This window comes from Daldinia decipiens (assembly GCF_022478715.1).
Source record: "Daldinia decipiens strain CBS 113046 unplaced genomic scaffold F4813scaffold_28, whole genome shotgun sequence".
NCBI classification, from domain to species: Eukaryota; Fungi; Ascomycota; class Sordariomycetes; order Xylariales; family Hypoxylaceae; genus Daldinia; species Daldinia decipiens.
In genome coordinates this window covers 276,672-298,169 of record NW_026054571.1, presented here as the reverse complement: position 1 = coordinate 298,169, position 21,498 = coordinate 276,672, and the positions used below count along the sequence as shown (strand labels likewise).

The 21,498-nt window shown below is 47.1% G+C and overlaps 5 protein-coding genes across 5 annotated transcripts; 3 read left to right on the top strand and 2 right to left on the bottom strand.

The window, feature by feature from the left end:
- The first annotated feature begins 31 nt into the window (after positions 1–31).
- On the top strand, positions 32–1,980 carry F4813DRAFT_366799 (S-adenosyl-L-methionine-dependent methyltransferase). The gene is made up of 4 exons (XM_049244081.1): positions 32–256; positions 348–539; positions 612–1,292; positions 1,347–1,980. Exons 2-4 carry the CDS (start codon positions 391–393, stop codon positions 1,504–1,506), a joined length of 990 nt encoding a protein of 329 aa, XP_049097621.1. The 5' UTR covers positions 32–256; positions 348–390; the 3' UTR covers positions 1,507–1,980.
- A 4,062-nt stretch (positions 1,981–6,042) lies between these two features.
- On the top strand, positions 6,043–8,216 carry F4813DRAFT_381939 (NADP-dependent malic enzyme; the record flags this gene model as incomplete). Its single annotated transcript, XM_049245733.1, has 4 exons — positions 6,043–6,382; positions 6,454–6,884; positions 6,955–7,280; positions 7,340–8,216. The coding sequence occupies 4 exons, from the start codon at positions 6,043–6,045 to the stop codon at positions 8,214–8,216; spliced, it is 1,974 nt and encodes a 657-aa protein (XP_049097620.1).
- Positions 8,217–9,089: 873 nt separating this feature from the next.
- On the bottom strand, positions 9,090–10,311 carry F4813DRAFT_398058 (uncharacterized protein; the record flags this gene model as incomplete). Its single annotated transcript, XM_049248004.1, has 1 exon — positions 9,090–10,311. The coding sequence occupies one exon, from the start codon at positions 10,309–10,311 to the stop codon at positions 9,286–9,288; it is 1,026 nt and encodes a 341-aa protein (XP_049097619.1). The 3' UTR covers positions 9,090–9,285.
- Positions 10,312–12,425: 2,114 nt separating this feature from the next.
- On the top strand, positions 12,426–14,534 carry F4813DRAFT_366792 (glycoside hydrolase family 28 protein). Its single transcript, XM_049244080.1, has 3 exons — positions 12,426–13,563; positions 13,655–13,809; positions 13,893–14,534. The coding sequence occupies exons 1-3, from the start codon at positions 13,035–13,037 to the stop codon at positions 14,448–14,450; spliced, it is 1,242 nt and encodes a 413-aa protein (XP_049097618.1). The 5' UTR covers positions 12,426–13,034; the 3' UTR covers positions 14,451–14,534.
- On the bottom strand, positions 14,535–18,063 carry F4813DRAFT_366787 (uncharacterized protein). Its single transcript, XM_049244079.1, has 2 exons — positions 17,510–18,063; positions 14,535–17,418 (listed from the first exon to the last, which is right to left on the bottom strand). The coding sequence occupies exons 1-2, from the start codon at positions 17,599–17,601 to the stop codon at positions 14,787–14,789; spliced, it is 2,724 nt and encodes a 907-aa protein (XP_049097617.1). The 5' UTR covers positions 17,602–18,063; the 3' UTR covers positions 14,535–14,786.
- Positions 18,064–21,498: the final 3,435 nt, after the last annotated feature.

The window sequence follows — 21,498 nt, the reverse complement described above, 5'->3', positions numbered from 1 at the left end:
TAAGCCAGAAAAGCCCAGCACAATTAAATCCCAAGAGAACCACCGTAATTCTGCTGTCGGTCTCATCATGATGTAATCAATTACAGATTAGGCGAAAGCACAACAACGATTCAACGTTTCGGAGCTCGTCACAAGTGCTCAGCAATCTGTATGTGACATGCAGCCAAGATCCCAGTTGCTTGCCTTAGCGTTGCTTCGGCCCATATCTATTGAGAACCTCACCAGAATAGCTTCTTCTAATAATTACCTGACAGTGGTAGGTGTGCCACTTACTTGTCGTGTGACTTTTATTCTGCCTCACTTCTCCTGGACAAGCCTACTCTTATCTAAGTCCGATCTGTGCATAGGACTTGTAAGACATACCCAAGGAGGCACCTCCACCTATCAAGCATGGCTCAACACGAAGCATCGAGTCCCCAACTCCACCCCGGCGATCAGCACGAGATCCCCAGCGTTGAGGCCCACGGATCCTTCGACTCGCTGAAGGACAGGATCAAGACGCATTACGAAATCGCGTCGGACTACTACTACTCGCTATGGTATTTCCCGCCTCTCATTTTATCGTTATTTCCGGTGCGGAGCTAAGCCAGACGTTCATTTTTCACTCGTAGGGGCCAACATATCCACCACGGCCTCTTCAAGTCCGCCCACGAGACTAAGGAGCAAGCCCAGGTCAATCTTATTAACTATCTGCTTGAGATCTCGGCTCTGCCCGCTAGCGCCAAGGTCCTGGATGTCGGCTGCGGCGTCGGCGGCACGAGCCGGTTTCTCGCGCGCGAGCGTGGGTGCACGGTTACCGGCATTACGATCAGCGGGCGGCAGGTCGAGATCGCGAGACAGGTGACTGCGACGGAGACGGGCGGCTCCGCGCCTTCTCCGGGAAGCTTTGCGAGGTACGCCGATGAGGCGGGGAGGGGAGGAGGAAGGGTCCGCTTCCTCGAGCTCGACGCCGAGAAGATGCTGGATCACTTCCGTCCGGCAGCCGGTGATGAAACGGAGACATTCGACTGCGTCTGGATATCGGAGGCGCTGTCGCATCTGCCGAATAAGGAGCTTTTCTTTTCGTCATCGTTTTCCCTGGTGAAGAGTGGGGGATTACTCGTTATTGCCGATTGGTTCAAGGCGCCGGTTCTATCGCCCGAGCAGGAGAGTGCTGATATCAAGCCCATCGAAGACGGCATGCTACTCCCCCGGCTCTATACCGCGGACGAGTATGTTGCCCTAGCGGCGCAGGCAGGGTTCCGAGCTCGCAAGGAGCCGGTTGATATAAGTAAGGACGTGGCTAAGACATGGTAAGCTACTTCGAGTTATGCTATGCAAAATTGGGGTCTAATTGTCACGTATAGGGATATTTCATGGTCTCTTGTTTCCTCACCTTCACTCTGGGCCTTCGCCATATCTCAAGGTAGAGACGGCCTTGCGTTCTTGCAGGCATTTAGGGCGATGAGGAGAGGTTACGCAAACGAGACGTTTAGGTACGCGGTCATGTGCTTTGAGAAGCCTTGAGTGTGGAATTTGTGATGATAGAGGGGGCGGAGTTGGATACCTAATCTATATATGTTGGTTGTGAGATTGATAGAGTGTCCGCACGTAGCTATCATCCCCTAACCAATATATAAAGATCAGCTATAAAGACATGCGGTAAGGTAGCGTGATTTCTACTACTTAAGTCGCTCACCTAATTACGTATCTTGTCGAACGACGAGAAGCCTCGTGTCTAGAATAGGTATATTCGCTAATACAGAGCCTTGACCCTTAGGTAATCCGAATCAAGTGTCTAGATAGGTGCCTAGGCAAACAAATAGGAAGCCTCGTTAATCCTACATCGTCTCTTGGCTATTTAGTTAAGTAGGATACACCTCCTTTGATATAGATGTCACATACCTAGGTTAGCAGGATATATGTATAAGAGGGGTAATTTAAGTGGCCGAGGAACTTTAACTAGTAGATTATATATCAACTGGCATTCTATTTGACTTACTGCTGCTCTAGTAGCCTACGCATATTGTCTGTGACTCTTAATAGCTTAAGTAGTAGGTTGTAAGAAGCTTCGCTATAATGTTTATCATTACACGAGGCGGCGATGTTGCCCAGCTCTTTATGAGACGCCACTATTGGGAATGCCTAAGCGTACCAAGGAGCGGTCTTCTCACATAGACTTAAGCAATATGGTGAAAACTACAAGCTATGAACTATATTAGGTTAGGCAAGCAATCAGAGACGAAATTGTTAGTCGAAAAAAACACCGTATAGAGCTATAAAATTTTGATTGCGTCTCATGCTTGGAGGATTCATGTCAGAATATAACACAATGTTGCTAAATTCGTCTTCGAAGCTTAGCCGAGCCTGGCACTTACTAAGATGGACGTCTATCTGAAATAAGGGACACTACACATTGAGGAGCAGAGTTTTTCGCCGTAACATCCCGAGACTTAAAAAGTTTTCGGTGACGATCCTTTCTGTGAAACAGAAGCCGGCGTGGCTTCAATGCTATTCCTATATAGGTATTGGAAATACCAACAGGGCCATGATTACTGGTAGAACATATATCTTTTTAGAAACGACGGCATCGTCACATAAATGTGATAATGTGCCTTTGTATCAGTAAAAGGCAGATACCAACGAGACTGGGAGCTCCTGAAACTTCGCGCAACATATTCCTAATTGCCCAAGCCATTGGCACGTCACGATACGAAGAAGTTTGCCCTATTGTCCATTAAAAGGCAATGCATTAAGAAAGAGTCAAGACAAGCTCAAAAGCCAAGAAAGCAGGGTGCACCCTGAGACAGCACAACGGTAGACGAGCCGTAGTGCGGGCACGGCTATATGTATTGTACTTACATCGTAGCACCGCTAGTCGTTGACCGAATATACATATTCGGACGACTTTCTAGAAACAAGCGCGGCGATCGCGGCCATGGTAAAGGCCACTTCGTTAGTCACGATATTGAAATGCTCACCGTTGCCGGAAAGCTAGGCCTCAAGAGGCCTCAAGCTCGGCGGGTATTGTGGATTTCTCATTAGGCTCGAGCGCGGTCATGCGCACGTCGAATGGAGCTTTTACGACTTTAAACAATTAGCCTAGACCTACAAATGCTTGTCTGTATCTCCGTAATCTGGAGAAGCTCGATTGATGACTAGGTGGGGATAGTTAAGCTGCATGAAAGATGAAAACCCGTAGGGTTCCCGGTGACGGTGACGGTGAATCTATGTTTGAGCTCGGTGGAGACCTTTCCATGCTCTCCATGCTCTCCATGCTCGGCGGCTTGGGCTTGGAGTGGAGAGATTGGGCGGAAGGGCGCTGACAGGCCTGGGCGGTTCATCAGACGAACTAGAAGAGCCCAAAAGAATTGACGGTCGTATCAAGCACCAGTTCGAAGGAAATTGCAGTAATGACGACTACATATTCCCTATTTCTTCCGACAAGTTTTGGTTAGGTAAATGCAGGAAACATACTACATAGCTCTCATGTATGCTTCGGTCATCTTGAAATTATTGTCGAATCTGATATAGTGGCAGTCTTAACTAGAACTCGGTGAGGCTGTTAATAGACTTACAGCAACCGATTCTCTATGTACATAGTGTATGTAGAGGCCAGTCGGTAAAACCCACGCCTCGTGGCATTTTTTCAGATCGGAAGAATCCGGGTCCCTTACAAGGGTTTGTACAAGATTCGTCAGCCCTGTCAGCCCCATCCTTCGGCGCGGTCATACCTTGCAATATCGTGATCAATTTCGGGCTGGCCCTGGATTGGGCTTCCAGAATTCAAATTTTTTAAAATGAACGGGGGCCATCGTGAAGTAAACGAGTTTGCTTAGGCACCTTAGTATAGCATTACTCGTATGTAACAGCAGAGAGAGGTATGATTTAGTTAGTAATCATACAATATCTCGAGTCATGGTCTCCCGTTATTTCCATTTGGAAATACCATATACCCTCTTATCCCCGGATCCTCGTCATTAAGACCTCCAACCGTTGACGGATCACAGGATCTTGCGAAGGAAGCCTCTTTTGATCTGATCATTCCCAACTTTTGAGAAGGGCAAGAAGAGGAAGGGCTCGGCCATCTATGTAAGACCTGTACGTTATCAAAATCAAAATCAGAAACATTGGACGGTCCCAAGTCGCAAATCCGACTTATGCAGGGACGGGGAGATAGAGCCCAATTGGTTGTATCTCGGACCAGTCACAAGAGTCGGGACTGCGGGATCGACGGACATGCAACGTCAAGGATCAGGGAGAATCCGATGCACCCCAATTTTTTTTTTTCGGAGTCCGTGTTGCGACAATGTCATACACTCGTACACTACACTCGTACACCACACTCATACACCTCTTACACTAGAAATTTCGTGAATGTTGCTGTCGCCGACGAGAAGGCGTTCCGTGGCAATTCGTGGGGTTGGATTCTGCAGAATAATCGTATCATAACCAGCCACAGAAAGGATGAAGCAATAAGGCATTCTTCATGCCCAAGTTCGTATACCGTATAGCATATACATAGCACTTATGCTCTCTCAACGTCGTAACTTGGCGGGCTTGGACATGTGAAGGCAGCCGATGAGCAACCCTTCCTTCGTCTTAGCTATCTTTACCATGTAGGTTTAGGTATGTATTGTATTGTATGTACAATACGAAGGGGGTTCCACGTCCCACTAGAAGTCAGTAAGTTACATAGTCCTCAAGGCTAGTCTAGTCCTAAGGATCGTTCCCCGGGCCCAATTACGAATTGCAAAGCTTTCCTTATTCGGCGTATCCTTCTTTTTTAGTTGTTAGTACGTACAATAACTGCCTAACCTAACATATTCCAAGACGGAGTATTGTATGAAGGTCCATAACCTTATGGGATAACCCTACGGTGTGCAATGCCTGTCTGTACTACACTAACCTAGGTACTTTCGATGCTCTTACACACACCACCATGTATGCTGTATGAGGTAGATATGTAAGTATCGGCATACATTCGTACGGCAGTCTCTTGATTTTCCCTTGATCGGATCCCAACAAAAATTCTCCGTCTATCTTTCTTAGAAAGAAGAGAAAATTCGGAAATTCAGTGAGTATCTGTCAATCTTGACTTATAACTTTTTTTTTCCTCTATCATTAGGTCTATTAGGTTGTCTACATCGACTCCTACATACTTCTTCAAAACTTTACCAGTTACCCGTTTCGGACGTTGCTTCAATTGATTTGCAACCCTTTTTTTTTACGTTGCTTCCCACTCAAGATAAAGTAAAAAAAAAAAAAATCGATTGGAGGATACCCAAACTACGCGAATCTCGGTACGGCCGTGCTTCGTTGGTACTCTCGTACCGAAAATATACCCTTTTTCACCTTTCCCTCTCTTCTTATTCGTTCCGTAACTTGCCGATCAGCCGCCCCTTAGCTCCCCCTGGGCTCTTGGGCTAATAGCGAAAATACTACAGTGATCGACCTAGTGTTTGATCCCCTATGAAACCCCAACGAAACCCCAGTTCGCCCTTGTCACAGCTTACACGGCTCCGTGTTAGCGGTCGTCTGGCGGCAGCGAATGGAGGTCTGAGAACGAAGGCATACGGATCCAGGACCCTTGGTGTTCCTCATGCTCTTCCTTATGCTACAACTAATAATGCTGGTGCTCATCCTGATGCCGGCTCGCCATCAATGTTATTAAGAAGCCCGGTCCCATCTGCAAACGGCCTCATCGACGACTTCGTAGTTAGGCGGACTTTTATTAATAACACAAGAAATTACACGAATACTCTTCGGGACAGTAATCAGCAGACACACCACGTTCACCCACCCGAACCTAGTTCCTTGTATTCCTTGCATTCCGGACTTTTCTCTTGCACCACTACTGGTAGTGATAACCGAAAAGGGGAACCATCGTCTTTGCCTGTTGCTCCGTACCCGTCCACGTTGTCTTCAGCCATTTCTAGTTCTGATAGCGTCAGCTGGATCGGACAGTCCCCTATTAGCCCTATTCTTCCGTCTTACCCCATCAGCTCAACATCCAACCGTTGTCTTTTAATACTGGCACGCCACCCGTCACCGCGACGTCCAATGGCGTTTAATACTTACAGCACCGCCAGTTCAGATATATCAACGCCGCGCTCGTCTTCTCCTTCTTCATTCTCTATCGCGTCTGCGCGTTCCTCTCATACTTCCGTCTCTAGTAAACGCCTGTCCTTATCTATGCAACGAAGGCAGTCTGCGCTGAACCCAATGTCCTCGGTCGATATTTCTGCAATTGAAGAACAGATGAAAATGGCTGCCCTAGACGGCCTTCGAGGTTACGCACAGAACCACTACGGCGAGGTCCAACAGTACCGAAGCACAGACTACGTCCCGCAGTCCGCCGCTGGTGGTTACCAAATATTACGAGAGCCTCTGTGGAACAAAGGTATTGCGCCGAGTTTTTAAACAAGCCCACCCCCTTGCGATTGCTTTCCTACTAACACCCAAGCTATCCAGGACTCTCTTTTACCCCAGATGAGCGTGTCTCTAAGAACCTCACAGGTCTAATGCCGCATGCCATGGAAAACGTTGAGACTCAGGTCGCCAGGTGCATGAAGGTGATCAACTCTAGGCAGACCAACGTCGACAAGTATCTATACTTGACACACCTCAAGACTCAGAACTTGGATCTGTTCTATAGAGTACTTATCGACAATGTCCGTGACTTGATGCCGCTAGTCTACACTCCCACCATCGGTGATGTGTGTCTGCAGTACTCTACGCTTTACACTCACCCGGAGGCGTTGTACATATCGATCAAGCAGCGCCGGTCGATGAGGACGATTCTGCGTAACTGGCCTTATCCGGACCCCGAAATCTGCGTTGTAACGGACGGATCCCGCATTTTGGGGTTGGGCGATCTCGGTATGAATGGTGTGGGGATCTCCGTAAGTTGCACCTTACACCATCTTGGCTTACATTAGTGCCCCGTGAAATCTGAAGCTGACTGCTGCTTAGATCGGCAAGCTGGCTTTGTACACCGGTGCCGCCGGTATCCACCCCGGAAAGACCCTACCAATCGTACTAGACACCGGTACCAACAATGAAACCAACCTGAAGGACCCCCTGTACCTGGGTCTCCGGGCTAGACGCCCTACGCCGGCTGTTGCCCAGGAGTTCATGGATGAATTCATGGAGGCTGCCGCCGAGGTCTTCCCCAACATGCTCGTCCAGTTTGAAGACTTCGAGACTGAGAAGGCTTTCAACTACTTGACTCGTTACCGCAACAAGTACAAGTGCTTCAACGATGACATCCAGGGAACCGGTGCCGTCGTATTAGCTGGGTAAGTTATTCGAAGCTTCTCGTCATACCTTTTGTCATTAATTACTTACATGATATTAGTTACATTGGCGCTGTGAACCTATCCGGTGTTCCTATCGAGGAGCAGCGTCTAGTATTCATGGGTGCCGGCTCAGCCGGTGTTGGTGTCGCAAAGCAGATGGTCGAGTACTACACCCGTCGCGGTCTCTCGGAACAAGCTGCGAAAGAGAAGTTCTGGCTTGTTGACACCAAGGGCCTGGTTACCGTGGACCGAGGTGACAAATTGGCGGACCACAAGAAGTACTTTGCCCGGTCGGATAACAACGGCCACCAGTTCCGCACACTCGAGGAAGTAATCGAGTATGTGAGGCCGTCTGCCCTCGTTGGTCTTACGGCAACTTTCGGTGTCTTTACCGAGTCTGTCGTTCGTGCCCTCAAGGCCTCGGTTGACTCTGGCGGCTCTGGAAGGCGACCCATTCTCTTCCCTCTCAGCAACCCTCTCACAAAAGCTGAATGCACATTCGAGCAAGCAGTCCAGTGGACAGATGGCACTGTTATCTTCGCATCCGGTTCTCCGTTTGCGCCGTTTGCCGTCAAGGCCGGTGACCACGCTGTGACCTACTGGCCGAACCAGGGTAACAACGTCTACGTGTTCCCTGGTCTAGGTCTCGGTGCTATCCTCGCTAAGGCGTCAAAGATCACCGATGAGATGGTCTACATATCGGCTTCCTCACTATCTGAGTCCCTGAATGCCGAAGAAGTTCACAAGGGTTTGATCTACCCCAACATCGAGCGTGTCAGGGATGCCAGCGTCATCGTCGCCCGGGAGGTGATGAAGGCCGCCCGCAGAGAAGGTGTCAGCACTCTACCCGAAGAACAGTGGGTCGAATGGGAAGAATGGGGTGACGTTGCCCTGACGAAGTACATCAAGGAGAGGATTTACGATCCCCTCAAGTAAGAACGTGGCTTGCATGACGAGGTATGCATGAGATAAGATTCATGGTCGGCGTTATTGGTATTATTTCCCCACATCTGGGTCTGGCACATAATGATTATTACGCTTCGCTCCCGACGAAGGCATTTCGGAGATATCCTTGGGATCTTAGCTACTTACATAGGCATCATGTTGAGGGATTTTCCGAGTCTGTGGATAGAAGATGGAACTTGTTATAAAGGGAACAGACAAGACCGCGATCTAGACTCAACGGTATAAGGGTTGAATAGATGGACTATATAGATCAAAAGAACACTTTCATTCACGTATTTGTTGTTTCTTCATAGCCCTGGCATGTGTGCGCTCCGGTAGAGCAGTCGATTTCTTCCGAGTTTGAATTGTGGCTTACTTTTTATTATTATTATGATTCTCTGCTAAGACAAACTCATCATCTACGAAGTAACAAGTTCAAAGTAGTTTACTTCACTGCGGGCTGAACCTGAAACTGATGACTGCTGACATCTCAGTAATATAACCTCTACTGGTCCAAATTTTTTACTATGAATATTTAAGATAATAGTACTTCATCCATTGACTTAATTAGATGGCAAGCATAATAGCTTCTTAGGGATAACGTTCCTGGGAGAAGCGTTTCCATTCGGATATTCAACCTCCCAGTCAACAAGAGGTCATTTTCCGGGTAACGCAAAGCCTAAGGTTTTACACCGCACCATAGTTTCTATATAAGGTAGGTACCGGTATATATATTAATTATTATACCCAAGTCATATATTATTAAATATAATCCTTCACAAATGTTGTATAAAGTAAATGTCAGGATATGTAGGTAGGTAGTTATATTGAACGATTGTTTACCTAATCCTAGTAAATTTACCCCTAAGTCCACCCCCGAGTCTACCCTTAAGCCACTTATACCTTAACAATATTCCAGGTCTTTTATCATTCTTTTATTCATTTCTTGTTCCTTTTTATAAGGTAGCAAGGCACATGTCTCAAACTCAAATAGGAGTTTTCTTTTTATTCGCATTTGACACAATATCCTATATATAAAAGATAAGCCTTGGGCATATCTTTATCTCAATAGAATTTGCACATAAAATCTGAACATATCATCCCATTCGGAGGCACTGAGCCCGGTTAAATAATCATCTAGGGGCTCACGGGGTATCTCTGGAGCCTTTGGTTGTTCAGACTGAGCGTCTGATGGCAATGGCTGGGTCTCTGACGGTGCCGGTTGAGGTTTTAGTTGTACTGTATGGTTCTCTGGGGGTATCGTTTGAGAGTATGATGGGGCCGTTTGGGTCGTTGGCAGTGCTTGTTGAGATTCCGGTGGCACTTTCTGGGCCTCTGAAAATACCGACTCAGTCTTCGGTAGTGGCGCTGTGTGGGTCTCAGAAGGTAGTGCCGGAGGCTTTGGAAGTTCCAACTGGGGCGGCGGTGAATGTGTTTGCCTCTGGACCTGGCGATAATTCTTAAGCTTCCTAGATCTCCTAGATTGTCTAGACTGCCTAGGTAGACTGGGTGTACTGGGTGGACCATATTGACTAGGAAGACGTATAGGCCAACTAGATTGAGGGGGGTTACCAGTCGGTTGTCCGATATAGCCTGGCTGGCTGTAGCTGTAGTTGACTTGTTGGTTGCCTACCGCAGTATTAATAGGGCTATAATATGGATATGTAGCCAATCTCCTTTCACGTTGTGCATGATGAAGATGTTGAGAATGCCTGCGTGGGACAGGACCTGGCCCATAGTTCGTTTGGTAGGGATTGTAAACCCTCGGGTCGGGCTGGTAGGTGGCTTGAGGTGGGGCTATGAAATTCGTTGCCCTCATACTAGGTTGACTGGTGCTCTGAGGTGGGACTATGAAATTTGTTGCCCCCATACTAGGTTGACTGGTGCTTTGAGGCGGTACTGTGAAATTCGTTGCCTCTATACTAGGCTGGGTAGTGCTTTGATAGGGAACTCCCATCCCCGTCGTTGTTTGCCCGGCATAACCCTGAGTTGGTGGTAAACTGTAGCCTTGAACGGGTTGCCCATGGCTATCAGGTACACGATGTGTAGGATAGAAATATTCTGGAACATATGAAGATTCGTCCATTTCGAACGTGCTCAAGAAGCGATGCTGCTGTTCGTGCCTAACAAGACGCGTAGTTAGCAGAGGAATGTGCTTGTTAATGATAATAATGATTATACTAACGTCAACGTCTATCAGTAGCCACAGCAAGCGCATATATTGTGCTGAGACGTCCAGAGAACTTCCTTCGAGGCAGAGCTAGTGTGTTATCTGATAGATGAGATCTTCCGTTTTTATTTATGAACTTGATTCTCTCTTGTCTCTAGTATTACTATATTCAATTGACGGCGGCATTAGCTATTTATATATTTTTTCCTGGATGCTTAAAGTTCCTTGCTAACAAAATTCAAACGCCACATTTCTACTCATTCCAAAGTATAACATAACCAAGAGGTATTTCCGACTTGAAAGTCTATTGCATTGGCGGCAATGTTGGGTGCGCTTGACTTTATCGCCCGTGTGTATTTTGTCAAGGCGTATTAAGAGTTGCGGTCTGGTCGCGATATAAAGATGAGGCCTCAGTGGCAAATATCTTAATTGTATATTCATCTTTAATCGTAAAAGAAGACAAATAAGCTTCCCTTCATGAGAAAGCGCAGTTAATTTTAGAATAGGAGTCGCAGAAGCTTGGTCACCATAGACTTCAATAGTAACACTTATGATTCCCAACAAATCGTAGTAATTGCCAGGGTATAAGTGGGTAGAGGTATCTATAGGGGTCTATCTACTGTACAAGGGGCGCAGAGAGCCCTCGCAAGAGGATAGAAGGCCAGGCGTTACTAGATCAATATAATATACTACTTGGCCTACTTGCCCTATAAGTCAAACCACCCTTACTGGGGCCACCCTAGTGGGGGCCACCCATTTCCCATACAAAATCAACAACTTCGCATGTCTATAATTAATTCAAAAGAATAGATAAAAATATACAATCTCTTATGTTTTACTTTTCGATCATTATAATAGCTTATGTACATTTTATCATATTTAAAATCTAATGTTTTAATAGTAAAATAATAAAGTGTATTTTTAATGTTATTTTTAAAATTTTTAAAATTTTAATTTTATATGGGAATTTCATCAAATTACCATAAAACCTTATAAACGCTTATAACTTCTCAGATAAATAAGTTATATAACTGGCCTTAGATTTTAAAGTTGTATTAAAACGTCCCTTATTTAACAATATAAGTTTTACATTTATACCATATTAATTGGTAAAGTTATACGCAATAATATCCCTTAACAGCTTTACATATAAATTTGTATATAATTGTTAGTGTATACTCTTGTATTCATTTTACCACAGATATTAGCCCTGCCATTTTTTCAAAATTTTATACCTGGTGAAAATTCAATACCGTACTCAAAATCAAAGACCGTATAATTTTATCTATTTTCTTGAATTAAATAAAGATATGCGAAATCGTTGATTTTGTATGGGAAATGGGTGGCCCCCACTAGGGTGGCCCCAGTAAGGGTGGTTTGACTTACACTCACTCTGTGTATGCCATCAATCAACGGGTATAAATCCTGACAGTAATGTACATGAATATCTGTACTATATTTGATATCTAATGAGTTGTATAGTCTGGGCTAGGTGTCAGTAATCGTGACATATCGCCTAAGTACCTGGTTTAAATCATTGGAGATACAAGATTGTATTAACCTGTATTTTGTTAGAAATTGTGCACTATTCTTTCATGTAACTGACTTAACTAACATCATCTAGTCGTATTCAACATCTGTCTATATTAGATACTCTACTTTCTCTTGTAGAAGTTGCCTAGAAATAGTTGTTGAATTTCTGCAAACTGTCTTCCATAAATTCGTCATACCGAAAATAATAGTTCTTGTTACTTTCGTATGAAAACGGATAGTTTCTATAGTATTTTATGATAGAGTTCTGCATTGGGGTTCACGGTCTTCTTAAATACCTACCCAGGTGCCTTCTAGGTAATCTTGGATCTAATAGCAAGTTACTCGTAGCCTGTGAGCAGCATGCCGCAAATGGGAAGACCATTGCAAATGTGCACTGGCGGTAGATAAGCTATTAAGCTCTGACCTTATAAAATTTCTCCATCAATCATGTTATCTTAGGTACCTACCTAGGAGGCAACTATACAGTTTCCCCCCATTTCTGCGGTTAGGTTAAGAGGTAGGTACCTAGGTAGGTAGTCTAGACCCCAGATTTCCAATATCCGCTTAATCAACCTCGCCCCTTTCTTCCACGCCCACTCCACATTAGCCGAGTTCGCCAATATCCATGTCTTAGGTACGTTTCTTCGTCCGCGCACTCTGATTTGAGCGCATTTTTTCCTGGGGTACACGATGCCACGTTTTCCCTTAATATAGTATTAAGATAATATATGTCTTCTCGTTTGCATTACAGCAACCCATCCCCCCTCCCCATTTCACCGCCCGCCCAACATCGACCGAGGTAGCCTGGACTTCGCGAGAGCCAAGACGGCAATATGGATTACTTAGTTCTACGGCTCTGGAAGAGTTTGACACTAAGGGGGGGCCGTAGTCTAAGATACCTCCGGTCCGGCGAATCTTTTACCTAGATGGGACTCTCCGTTTTCCCACGAGAATGCAGTCATTTATACTTCTCTTTCCTACCATCACGTCTTTCAGGACTTGGATTCCCAAAGCTAGAAAAGAGTAGTGATTGCGCGATTCCTTCCTAGGCCCGGGAAACATCTTTGTTCCACAAATAACCTAAAGCGTGGAAGAGAAGAAGAAAAATGATGCTTACATATTTTATACCTGCTCTATTGGCATTTGCTAGCGGAGCCTCTGCGGCTCTCAATGTCACAGGCTCGACATGCACGGTAACACCTCTACCGGTTGCGGGTGGCAAGGAGCCAGACGACACACAACAGATCCTCGATGCTTTCAAGCAATGCGGGAAGAACGGCAAGGTCATCTTAACGGAGGGTTCATTCCACATCGGGAAGGTGATGGATCTCAAAGACCTGAGCAATGTGGATGTTGAGATCTACGGTACGCTACGATGGTCCTCGGACATTCAGTACTGGTTGCAGAACAGTATCGGCGTCGAGTATGCGCAGCGGTCTACGGCCTGGCGCATTGGTGGCCAAGATATCAGCATCCGTGGCTTCGGCAAGGCGCTGTTTGACGGCCAGGGCCAGCTCTGGTATGACCAAAACCGCGGCGCAAGTAACCAGGCCGGACGACCGATCAGCTTAACGCTCTGGCATGCTAAGAATGTTCTTATCGATGGAATCACTTGGAGGCAGAGCCAGTTCTGGCGTAAGCTACTCCCACACTCCCTTCATATTTACCAATAGTATCTTGAATTTGAAATATGAATAAAAGACGAAGAGGGCTAATAGAATATTAGATACCTTCGTTGCGTATAGCGAGAACATCACCATGACGAACCTGGATATGAACTCGACCAGTAACAGCCAATGGAGCACTGTGAACACCGATGGTACCGACACTTGGAACTCGAAGGACGTCTTCATTAAGAACTGGACAGTGACCTGTGGTGATGTAAGTCCCCCCACCCTTTAATTCCTCCAATATCTCTATCTCCTTCCCACCCCCTGAGCATTACTCAACTAAACCTCCTACAGGACTGCATAGCCATCAAAGGCAACAGCACCAACATCCAAGTCTCCGACGTGCACTGCTACGAGTCCGGCTGCGCGACCATCGGCTCTCTGGGCAACAACCCCGGCAACGCGCCAGACTTCGTGCAAGACGTAACCTTCAACAACATCACCTGCACGCACAGCTCCAACGCAGCCTGGGTCAAAACCTACAGCGGCAACGGGCGCGTGCGCAACGTCACCTTCTCCAACATCCGCGCCGAGAACGTCAACCAGCCCATCTACGTCACCTCGTGCATCTACACGGCGCGCGCGTGCGACCAGAGTCGCCTGCCGATCCAGGATGTGCGCTGGATCAACGTGACGGGGACTAGCCGGTATAATATAGCTTCTGCCATCCACTGCTCCGCGTCTAGCCCTTGCTCGGGGTTTAGTTTCGAGAACGTTGACATCACCCCGCTGGATGGGAAGACTACGCCCAAGTACTTGTGTAGTAATATCCAGGGCCAGGCCGAGAGCGGCATCCCCTGCACGGGGACGTGCCCGGCTGATTGGCCGCAGCAGTTGAGCGGAAATCGCTAGGTTTTATCGTGGAAGCAAAAGGATGGGATGATGAAGAGGGGAAGTTGATGGGGATTCCTGTCTGGGACATAGGTACACAGGTAGGTAGGTAGTTACCGTTATAAGCAACTGAACATTATTCGTGTGCCAATTAAATCAAAGGTTTATACTAAAGAATTCGCCATAACCATGCCTCATTACTCGTCACTATAAATCTAGTTTCATTCATCTTCGTCACACATAAGCAGCGTGGTCTCATAACCTCCCCGCCTTGCCATGCCATGCCATGCCATGCCATCCTAACCTACCCCTTCTATCTATATGACCGCGCCCATCTATTCATTATCATGACCTCCCTTACTCCCACCTCTGCCACTCTCTAACCGCCTGGTCGAGCTCGGCTTCAACCCACTCCGCACCGAAGCGGTGCGGATTGAGTCCCACGATCCTGGCGTGGTACTCCTGATCTTTGATCCTGCGTTCCCTGACCTTCGCTTCTAGATACCTCGTATCGTTGTGCCGCACGGCCCATTGGAATATTTGGCGCATGCGGTCCGAGTATAGCTGGCAAGCGGCCAGCGGGAGTAGCTGGGGGTTCTTGTGGAAGTTGGCCGCAATGGAGCTGCTGTCGCGTTGAATCATAGGCCAGACCACTTCCCCGAAGCATTCCTCGCACACCGTAAGATCGGGAATTGACCGCATTGTGTACCACTTCCCGTTGTGGACCGGAGTGTCGCGAGCGCATTCGGGAACGGCCGTCAGGTCGCGAAGTCTATCGGCTAAGGCCTGAACGTCCGGTATGCTCTTGGTTATTAAGGCCTTATCGGCCGCTGCCTCGAAAAGATCGAAATAGAACAAAAACCTTCGTTCATTATCCTGGTGCATCGCACAGACACCCCTTGTGGCTTCAGCCGGGGAGTCCATAGGCACAAAAAGACCCGTTAAATTCGGAAGTAAAACCTCAACGGTCTTCGCACAAGTGTAGCAGACGGTGAAGCTTTCAACAGGGTGTCCCGAACGGGGATCTTTGACTGAATACCAGATCCGGGAGGTTTCTCTCGCTCCCGAACACGGCTGGCTCTTGGCGGTGATGTTGGCGATATTCCGAAACATGGCTAGATCCGCCATTCCGTATTTTCTCGTTAGGAAATACGCGATGTGGTAGTATCGAGAAGTCCCGAAGTCGCAGACGATATATCGGTCTGCCGAGCGGAACGGTGTCGGAACAAAGTGGTGCGCAAATTCGGTTTGAGAAAACGTAGCTTCGTAACATGACGGACAGATGTCGAAGTTGTCGCAACGAGGAAGCGTTAGCCAGTCCATGTACCCTGTAGTTGCTTGCCTACGAGGGCAGTCACGCATATTAGGGAGCTCGCCAGCTTGCACTTCGTCGAGATATCTTTTAAACGGGGGCATATAATGGTTTTTGCTGACAAGGCTCCTTGGCGAACCGGATTCTGCCGGCTGGCGTGCGTGTCTCTGAGGGCTCGTCGACAATGCCGATGTTGACGAGCGAGGATCTTGCTGGATGGATCCTACTCTAGGTGGTAAAAATATACCTGACCGGCGAGGATCGGTGGGAGAACCAGAATGTACAGCCGCCGCGGTAGCAGCTACGGCGGCGGCGGCGGCGGCGGCAGGAATTACGATCGGAGCAGAAGATTTAAGCTCGGATCTTCCGGTAGAGGAACGGGATAATGAATTGTGAGAACGATGTTCGCTTCGTGAAAATTTAATATCTTTTGGGAACGTAGAGCTGCGCGGATTAGATGAAGCCGACTCCCTCTCATAGACTTGGGAGGTTCTTGAAGATGGAGGCGGGGAGGCGCCCCGGGATCTTCGATCGCTGCTGGGTCTTAGTTCTGCTGAGCTTTGGAGGTAGGATCTCCCCTCAGTAGACACGACTGATTCCCGATGACGGCGGGGACGAGCTCGATATGATGCGTCTTCATCACTTGAGTAGATGTATTTACTATGAGGCGGGACTTCTGGTTTCTCTTCGGAATTAGATGAGACCTGAGATGATGTATCTCGTTCATGTTGTTTACGGCTAGTATCGTCAGCTCTCGGCGACCGAAGCTCGGCGTACGGCGGAGGATTCTCATAGCCAACCTTCGAGGATGTTCGAACGTGCTGGGAGATATCCGCAGTCGAGCGTCGTTTGTGATGAGTAGGACTTGTCGACTTGGCCGATTTGAGAGGCTTATCTCTATATCTCCTATCATCTCGAGGGCTCTTCTCGTACTCAACATTAGGGTGAGATGAGCGATTGCGATTTTGAGAGTAAGAATCTGAGCCCCCTTGGTAGTATGCTCGATCTCTTCCTCTGCTAGCATGTTCTATGACATCTGGGGACAGCCCACTTCCACTCTGAAGCCGAGAATGATGGCGGGGCGAGAAATAATTCTCGTCGCCTTTATCAGATCTCGTAGTAGATTTCGATCTCCTTGTATCGGATTTCCGAGAATCAGGCTTAATATCCGTAGTTATAGTAGGTAGTTGTTCAAGTTTGCTACGGCGTCTTTCACGGGTTGGCCGCGCGTCCGATCTAGTCTCAGGTGACTCTTCACGGCGAGTGCGCGCCTCACATTTGCGGCCGGTGTTCGCCTCATAAGAGGTAGGCTCGGATTCGGGCTCGGGCTCGGGGTTTGAATCCCTAGATTTGGGTCGCCTCGGTAGCTGCTTAGCATTTCCCGAGGAATCGCCTGTAGAGTCGGACGACGAGGTCGAAACTATAACAAAGCGCCTCTCCGGATTATATTCATGCACAGGGAGGAGAATAGGCTGCTGGTCAATATCCCCCCGGTGTATCGGTCCCTCACCTAGAACTGGAACCGTAGCCCTATATTCCTTTGCGAGCGACGCCGTCTCATCCTCAACACATGGCGGAGGAGGATAATCGCGCTGGCGACGAGTGTGAAACGGTAATTTACTCGGAGCCGTCACATTTACATAAGAGGACTGGCTTGATGGTGTACTCGATGTGGCGCTGCGTTACATATGACGTATCAGTAAGTCGCCCAACTTTGGTTCGTGGGGATTCATCCCAAGCCATTTTGGTCTGGGGTATAGAAACTTACAATCTTGAATCTGGGCCCGGGCCTGGGCTTTTAGCTCTGGAGTTAGGCCAATAGCCTAGTCGTAGGAACGCGTCGATGTCGACATCAACCATATTGGAGATATTCGACCAACTTTATTGGGAGACTATTGATTATTTCTGGAGCATGGCAACCAGGGTGTGTTGAGGAGGGGAGAAAGAATGCAGTTGCAGTTGAAGTTGATATGTAAATCGAACGCCCTGCTTCTCCGCCTTGCTTACCAGCTCCAAGTAGATTCCGCCAACTGCAGCTTAGCTCCTTGAAACCTCTGGAACTTCGGAACAGTAGACGGATAAGCGGCAAAGTACGAGAAGTGCTGATTCGTCGGCGTTTAAGAGTTGGGTAATTCCAAGCGCAAGCCCCAGCTGTGAACTCGTCGTAAGTGGTTTGGCAGGTGAAGATGTTGGTGACAAGACAACTCTTAACGCTTCAAAGTAGCGCTTGGAAAGACTTAAAAGACTTAAAAGACTTAAAAGACTTAAAAGACTTAAAAGACTTAAAAGACTTAAAAGACGTCAAATGATATCAAATGATAAGCAGCGAGGCAGTGCGTCTTAAAAAGGATGGATCTCCAAAAGCGCCTCAAAGGTCAGTGGCTTCGGACAATGCCGTCCCCACGCCCACGCTCGTCTTCGTCAACCTTTCAGGGTTTAAGCTGCTGCGGGCTGCTGCGGGCTGCTGCGGCACTAACCTAGGTCAGGTCACTTAGCTAATGACGAAAATGATATAACCTAGAGGCTTATAGCTTATAGCTTATCCAAGTGCCGTGGATTTATACCAGGTTAGTATAATGTAGGTGGTGAAAGTGTAAATTCGCCGCGTTCCTGATGGTTCCCAATGGACCTTGCTACTGCAGCTCGTATGCAAATGATGGAATAAGAAGCGGGGTGGAAAACAGGGGTCTCTACGGTCTACACGGTCTCTATGGTTTCTACGGGTCTCACTAACAAATCTCGTCGTCTAAGAGTTACATCCATAACACATCCATAACACATCCGTATCTGGGCTAGCCACGATGAACCGACAATCCTTTGCCCCTCACTAATCCCATCCAGGCAGTTCAAATTGGTTGACTGGCAGCACTGACTGGTCCTGGGACTGGGAACACTTACTCCGCAGGTTTATCGAGTGAGATCTATGATCCAGTGTTATGGGCTTTGCCCTTGAACCACTCCGTTTTCTATGCGTCGTCGCACTGCATATTCCGCATATTCTGCATAACATTGAAATATACCCGTACCCCTAATCAATAAATAAGACCCTTCTCGCCCGAGTACACGCCGTACACAGAGATCAAGGTGTATAGGTTATGTACGCATCTACTAACTATTATTTCGGGCGTTAGACTACCTAGGTACCTACCTAATGTACGCGCACAAACTTGTAGAGAATCGACGTTGACATATTCGCCTGCCAACGCGTCGCCTCACCGACATCTAAACAAGGTGTAGGTTGAGCAGCATTGACAGTTTCAGCCATGACTTGCGCCATCAAATCATCAAATCATCATGTTATCTTGACGTCTTGGTACGCGATGCTGTGCTGCGCGCCGCCTTCGGCAAGGGGTATCACAACTCTGCTGAGAAGAAGGGTGGTCAGCAAAGGTTTGGATTACGACTTCTATCGAACACCAACTTACAATTACATACATAGAATAGAGCCTTGGTCGCACAGGACAGAAAAATCATGACCTCTACGTTTGTCGTATTACAGAATGCGCCCTCCGTGTACGTAGAAGCAGTATTGGCGAAGCCAAAAACAAGTTAAATGAGCTTTATTACGGAGTAAAGCGACTTGCAGCTAGGCTATGCAATCGATCAAATTTGAATGCATATAGGACGGAATACGACCTGCCTGACTGTCCTCAACAAGTCAACAGTTGCCGTCCTGCATGCTGTAAGTAAAGGGGTTTGTTGGCTTGGAAGTTATCAACGTGTTGATGGTTTCTTCATCCTAAGGATAGCTCCTATAGAGAGCTACCTGGTAGCAGCTGGACCCTGTGAGTTACCATGCAGCTCAAAACTCCGATGTCTTACCTGTGCGACAGTTTTCTATTATAGAAGACTTAAAAAGGGTCCTCTTGACCTGTGTCTCTACCCAATGTTTCACCGCATTCTTGTGTGCATTCTTGTGTGCCCACAGCCATGAACTATGATGCCTCGGATGCAGCTCTCATGATCGCCAAGGTAGTATTGAAATATCACGAAAAACACGCTATTCGCCGAGATACACACCCGACGCCATGCATCTTAATATCGACAATATCGAGATTCCGTTGTGCTGGGACCCCTTAGAATCACCACAGGGTAACCATAGGGCCACCAAATAAAATATTGATTCGCTCAATGAAGATCATGGCTGCCACACTTTCATTATTTTCCAGTTATTTCCTCAGCCCTTGCGAAAAGGTAATATATCCACGTAGATCAAAGTTCCGGTCGCAGACTACGTTCTGCAGAATGGCGCCACCCTCTTAATCGTATGTGAGGCTGTAGATCTCGTCATACAATCCCGATTAACTCAATACCGCATCAACTAAGACAATCATAAAAGGCGACCAATCTCAGACGAACAACGATGAGAATTGTCGGACCCTGAAGTTGAACTGTTACGACTCCTTTGGGGATAAATATGAAGATCCAACACACACTGGTTGAAATAGACACCATGATACCTCAAGTCCACGTTTAGTGTCTGGAGAACATCCGATCCAAGTTCTTCCTGTTACCCGATTGAAGACTTGAGATGGACTCGCACGGATATCGTAGAGAAACCATCGGGCGAGGCCTCGTTTGCTGTTAGTCCCACCCGAAGAAATAGCTCAAACGTATCAATACGGTTTGCTGATACATTTTGTAAGCTCATCAAAATTCTCAATAGCTATAGGTACCTTAGGTATAGAATAATGTAAGATGGCCTCGTTTATCTATCTAGGTACCTAAGGTATATGAAAACTATAAATAATTATATCTACTTTGGTTTACTTGTCAAGCAAGAATATATGTTAGACTAGCCCGATTATAGAGTAAGATTATATGAGATGATAGGACGTAGCGCAAGTATACTATACCTATTACATGGTAGTTACGTAGATACGGCGAAGTTACTAATAAGGTGCTGGTTTGAAAAAGAAGAAAAAAGAAGGCCGTTACATCGTCTAACATTACACTACTTTCGGTGAAGTTGCTAATATTGCCGAGAAGCAGGCACGCAGACGTGCTCGATACATGAAGTCTCGTAATAGCAAACACCTTCGCGTTTGTAGTCGAGCTCGTAGTCGACATGGACACAACGGCTGAGAATATGAGCCTAACTCTCAATCTATCAATAAAATCGGGAAATATAACCATTGGATGCAGGTGTTATTCCGTAGTGCCCCTTGGCACAGATGGGACAGCTCAGCGCCGATACTGCTGTGCTCTCATTTATGATATATAATACGAAGGGGGGTTATAGGCTCAGATTTAACACAATAACCCGATCATCATGATCATCATGATACCTACCTCTTATGATATCGCTAATGACTGTGAATGGATAGTAGCTAGACCGTCTAGAACTTGTAGGGCTGGAATACCTTCACGGGGTCGTCACTATAGGAAAAGATTAGACCCTTATTGCATAGAAATCGCCCAGCTGTGGTTATGTAGCGAGCCTGATAGGGGCTAAAACGTCGTGTAAATTCGCCGCCTTCTATAACAGGAACCACGTCGCTACGGCCGATGATAGATAGAAACTATCAAGCAACCTATACCAATAACTACCTATTTCCGAGAATAGAAGGGTTTGGCATGCTAGAAAAGGCAAACCAGCTATCCTCGGCTACACGTAGACAGTAGCACCAGCGCAGTCGATTGACATGAGCTTGAGCAAATCACCTGTAGATATCGTAAGGAATACGGCGTCTCCCGTGATCGCGATGACGACAAACGAGGTCTTATAACAGATTTACCGTAGATATGCAAACCCCA

What these genes read in the sequence shown, in the direction of transcription:
- F4813DRAFT_366799 (XM_049244081.1), top strand. Translation starts at nt 391, where the DNA reads ATGGCTCAACACGAAGCATCGAGTCCCCAACTCCACCCCGGCGATCAG. An exon ending in GACTACTACTACTCGCTATG is followed by an intron (nt 540 to 611) that starts GTATTTCCCGCC and finishes TTTCACTCGTAG; the next exon opens with GGGCCAACATATCCACCACG. An exon ending in AAGGACGTGGCTAAGACATG is followed by an intron (nt 1,293 to 1,346) that starts GTAAGCTACTTC and finishes TGTCACGTATAG; the next exon opens with GGATATTTCATGGTCTCTTG.
- F4813DRAFT_366792 (XM_049244080.1), top strand. Translation starts at nt 13,035, where the DNA reads ATGATGCTTACATATTTTATACCTGCTCTATTGGCATTTGCTAGCGGA. An exon ending in GAGGCAGAGCCAGTTCTGGC is followed by an intron (nt 13,564 to 13,654) that starts GTAAGCTACTCC and finishes ATAGAATATTAG; the next exon opens with ATACCTTCGTTGCGTATAGC. An exon ending in GGACAGTGACCTGTGGTGAT is followed by an intron (nt 13,810 to 13,892) that starts GTAAGTCCCCCC and finishes AACCTCCTACAG; the next exon opens with GACTGCATAGCCATCAAAGG.
- F4813DRAFT_366787 (XM_049244079.1), bottom strand. Translation starts at nt 17,601, where the DNA reads ATGGTTGATGTCGACATCGACGCGTTCCTACGACTAGGCTATTGGCCT. An exon ending in CCGGGCCCAGATTCAAGATT is followed by an intron (nt 17,419 to 17,509) that starts GTAAGTTTCTAT and finishes TATGTAACGCAG; the next exon opens with CGCCACATCGAGTACACCAT.